Here is a 4,875-nt window from a genome sequence, read left to right as displayed (position 1 = left end):
GGGGGGGGGGGGGGGGGTGTGTGTGTGTGTGTGTGTGTGTGTGTGTGTGTGTGTGTCCATTTAAAGGTTTATAGTTCTGTAATGCCTTCCTTATTAAATGCACACACATTTTCCTGCTAAATGAGAGTTATAATAGTAAATATATTGTGAATGCAGTCAAGGTCACCAGAGGCTAAAGCTCTTTTCTGTTTTAAGCCAAGTGGCATAACAGGGAGACTGTAATCTCAATTTTTCCTCCTGTGCTTTATTAAAACATTACAACCTTTGCAGGATCACCTTCTGATGGAGTAAGATTAACTGTATTGCTGCTGTTATACAATGCACTCAGGCAGGTCTCTGCTGAGGAAAGACTGAGCACTGAACAGATTTGTAGTGACTTTGAGTGATAAGGATTATTTGAAATAACCAAACTGTTTTTAGAATCGGGGCCTTTAGCCTTTTTTACTCATTTTACAAAATGCTTTTTACTTACTTTGTCGAGGACCAGGCTTCTGCTGCAGTCACAGAGGAAAAGAAAAAAATAAGAGCAGTGGCTGCCTAGCACAATCATAATTGTTTCCAAAATTGTGGAGAGGCTGGTACTTTACAATTGCTGCTTCCTTTTATTAAAGAGAAGATCTATCAAGCAGAACATATGGAGTTTTATCCCGACTTGGAGATATGGTACAATGTACAAAGTTAGGAAAGAAAGCAAGCAAACTTCATTTTTGTATCTTGTATGCTGGGTCTTTGAATATTGTAATAAGTTAATTGGATCATATGTTGCTTCTGAAATACAGTGCACATAATAAAGGATAACAGTTTTCCAATGACATAGATGTGGTTTGTTTTGTGGCCATGAAATTCAATAAAGGAGAGCTTTTAATACATATATAATTTACAAGAGACCAAGACTTACATGACAAATGCAGTGTCATATTTAATTTGGGATATTGGCATGCAGCTAAAGGTGATCTTCAGATTAACCACTTATACTGTTGTTCAGCACATGAACAAAATAAGAGACACAGGAAAAAAAGTTATATTAGTTCCACTGTAACCTTACATAGAAGAGTTTTTGTGATATTATGGACCTGCAAGAGGAAGTGATAGAGGTCGTTACACCTCATAGTGCTATCCTTTTTTCAGCTTCTGGATTTCTATATGAAAATTAAACATGAAATACAGCTCTAAGCTACATTTACTCCCTCTGGCTCTCTTTTGCATCTGCAACTGAGGAGCCAGAATGTGACTGCCTCCTAGCAGGATGGAACCTGCAGAAACAATACTGTCAGGAGGCAGAAAAGACATCAGAGCAATAAGATTGGGTGTGATTTTCTTCCCTATCAATAACCAGGTTTCAGATGCTTCTTCCTCACATAGTCCACAATGTTAAGAACATTTTCTCTTGACTTGAGCAGGGAAATTCTTCAGATCTGCCTCATTATTTTGGCCCACAGATACCTACCAGTGTAGCTTTACAAAGGGTTTTGGGCAGCAGATACACATCATTTCCAAACCCATTGGCCATTCCCCATTGTACCTCAGACCTACCCGCAGTTACTGTATATTGTCTATTCTGGTGCACTGACAATCCCTACAAAGTAACTATCTGCCAGTAGCGTAAGTTGGATGGGGAGAGAGAAGTACAATTAGGGCAGCAATGCTGGGTGCTGCCAATGTATGGGTTGGTGGAGGAAATTCATTGTTCTAGAAGTATGCAGTGAATCCATTGTGTTTTGGCCCTTGAACATCCTGCAGGCATAAAGCAGGGTTTTCCCCAAAACTTTTTACACTCCTTCCCATTTTTGCTTCAAGGCCTTCATGTTCCCCCTCCATACTTCTTTTCCTTCACCTTATTTCTTGCTTGTCTTTCTGAACGTATTCACTTTAGCATTCAAACATTGGTTCTTACATGCTTTTCCCTCTGCTTTTCTACCTCTCTCTTCAAGTTTATCCCACCTCAACAGAAACGAATAGACTGTACAGAAAACCCATCTTCCAGAAAGAAAATTTCACAAAGCACTTATTTGTCTCTAGGTAGGACAAGTAGTTTTGATCTTAGTAGTAAAAGACATTAGGCCCAATCCAGGAAATGGTTGTTTTCTGTAGGTAAGCCTTGCAAGCTCTGCTTAACTTGCAGGTCTGCATCCTGCCTGAAACTTTCTGTAACTGGTAATAAGACTCGAGGTCATATCTACACTTCAGATTTGCCATGTTCTAGACCGTGTTCCTGAAGCACACTTTTGCCACAGGAAGGATGTTTTGGAAAAAGTGAAGCTGTTCCCACACAGCACTTTGGTGAACCAGCTAGCCTTGTGAAATAACAGTTCCAATTAGCTCAGATCTATGTTAATTAAGATGCTCACAATACTGCAGAGATACACTTACCCTCTTCTATTATAGAAAGAAGTCTGTCTGGAGCACTAGCACATGTGAAGATTCTGTTCCAGAGCACCATAACTTTATGGTCTAGACATTGCTTGACAATTCATTCCTAAATATCTTGTTATAACATGGGAAACATTTACTTCTTATGCTTGTGACTCCTTAACATCCACCCATATTAGTTCCTTTAGAACTAAGAAACATGGTTGAATCAAAAAAACTTAGTTGTGTAATTTTTTTCAATTTTTGTTATGAACCACATATACAAAATGAACCATATATACACTAATAACAGTGAATTATATTTTGCAGAAGTCTTTTTAGCTTGTCATTATAATAACCACTTACAGCTGGATGGTTGTGCCAATATATTTTTCTTTTGTATTAAGAATGTACTTACGAGAAAATACTGTTGCTGCATTTGGGCAAGGTGCAAATGGTAATAAATCAACGGGTGATTTGCAGGAAAATAGAGCTACTTCATTATCTGTTTTATTTGCCGCATCAACCCCAGAAAATAAATATTTCCTTGTCAGACTACTGCAGAAAGTCAGACAGGAGAGCTTTTCTATTTCACTGGAATGATGCATCAGACATATGTCTACCATCTCATCTTTTGAGAGACATTGACTGAAAACTGTGGCTTTGCTTTTCATATTGTTTTATTAGACATTATGCACTGTGACAAGAACGAGAACATGTTTATTGTTCCTTCTGTATTATTACTTTTCAGGGGCTCATAGAGATGAAGTAGCCTTAATGAATGGTCTCACTGTGAATCTTCATCTGCAAATGGTAAGTTTTTGCAATATTGAGTAAATTTTGAGTAGGGGGTTGACTTTTGCAGAAGACTAGTACTGGTTCATCTGATACATGGCATAGGAAACATGAAACACAAAAATCAGACAAAGATGTGGCTTTCACAAATGGATGGATCTGATCTTTCTGCTAGTGCTATGTATCAGTCCACAAAGAATAACATTTCAGCCTATCATTCAGAACATACTTATACCTATTATTTGCTTATTGGGTTTTTGCATGCATATCCAGTTGACATTTTGATACCTTCTCAAAGATTACTCTCAGAATACCATACTTCAGTAAGCAGAAGATTCTCACCTGCCTTAATCATAGAGTCATAGAAAATTAGGGTTGGAAGGGACTTCAGCAGGTGATCTAATCCAACACCCTGCACACCCTGCTACAGGCAGGACCATCCACAGTTACATCATCCCAGCCAAAGATTTGTCTAGCCAGGTGTTAAAAACCTCCAAGGATGGAGCTTCCACCACTTCTCTGGGTAACCTGTTCCAGCGCTTTATTACCCTCCTAGTGAGAAAATTCTTCCTAATACCTAACCTAAGCTTCCCCTGCTGCAACTTGAGACCATTGCTTCTTATACTATCATCTGCCATCACTGAGAATAGTCAATCTCAGGGGTGGGCAAAATATGTCCCACAGGCCAGATTCAGCCCACCAGGCACTTTCATCCAGTCCATTACACCCCCGACATTGTGCCCTGCCCAGCACTTCTGTCTGTGAGGGTGGGAGCAAGGCACCTACACCCACCCCCAACATATCCTGTTATACCTCGCTCCCACCCTTGTGGGTGGAAGGGCCAGCCTCACTAGCACGGGGTGGAGCTGCTGCTGCAGGCTTCTCCAGCATCCTGCTCCCTCCATGCAGCAGGTGGGGAAGCTGGGGGTCAGGGTAGAGCTGCAGCTGTGTGGGACCATGGAATATTGGGCTGGAGCTGGCTGCAGCGTGGAGCCCTCACCCAGGGGGTGGTGCAGAGCTTGAGTGGGCAGGGTGTGGATGTGAAGGAGGAGGGGTATGGGAACCCCTACACACTCCCTGCATGGTGGACAGACCTGGCAGACAGCAGGGGGAAGCAGCAACAGTGGGGGGAGGATATGCTCTGCTCAGTGCTGGTGCCTGGCTTCTGGCTCTGGCCAGTGCTGTGAGGAGCACAGCCCCCACAGGGCCATTTGTTTCCCTGGCTCTCCCTGCACTCATGGGGCACAGGAGGGAAGCTCCAGGCACTGGAGCAGGCTGGGGAAGGGAAAGCAGCCAACTCCAGCACCTGTGGTTTCCCTTCTGTGCTTCATGAGTGTGGGGAGTGCTGGACAAACTTATGGCCCAGTGGGAGCTGCACTCCTTGCTTCAATGTGAAGCACTGGCAAAAGCCAAGCAGCAGGGCCCCCACCTGCTGCTGTGCCATGGGCAGAGTGTGTGTGTTTGTGAGGGGGTTCCCACACCCCTACCACCTTCCCTTACACGCCACAAACCACACACACAGAAACACCCCCCCACCAGTGTTACCTGTATTGACTGCAGGAGAGGACAGTGTGGTCCAGAGATCAGCGCGATCCAGGTGCACACTCCCGCACTCTACAAATGTCACACAACCCCCCAACATACCCTATGCCCCCTCACACACAGCCACACCCCCTCACAAACTCCACACCCCCCAACCTAAGCACCCTTTACACATATCCACCCCTCACT

The 4,875-nt window shown here is 43.3% G+C and overlaps 1 protein-coding gene across 6 annotated transcripts in view; it reads left to right on the top strand.

Annotated features, from left to right (window-relative positions):
• Window positions 1-4,875, top strand: part of KYNU (kynureninase) — a 130,282-nt gene that overhangs the window by 64,960 nt on the left and 60,447 nt on the right. For all 6 annotated transcript variants that reach the window (XM_019522464.1, XM_019522463.1, XM_019522462.1 and 3 more), the window contains one exon: window positions 3,101-3,162. In XM_019522464.1, the coding sequence (XP_019378009.1) occupies window positions 3,101-3,162 (62 nt within the window). The remainder of the gene's footprint in view (window positions 1-3,100; window positions 3,163-4,875) is intronic.

This window comes from Gavialis gangeticus, unplaced genomic scaffold (assembly GCF_001723915.1).
Source record: "Gavialis gangeticus isolate Ggan-Ray unplaced genomic scaffold, GavGan_comp1, whole genome shotgun sequence".
Lineage (NCBI taxonomy): Eukaryota > Metazoa > Chordata > Crocodylia > Gavialidae > Gavialis > Gavialis gangeticus.
The sequence above is the reverse complement of the archived record's forward strand: the minus strand, read 5'-3'. Positions and strand labels throughout refer to the sequence as shown.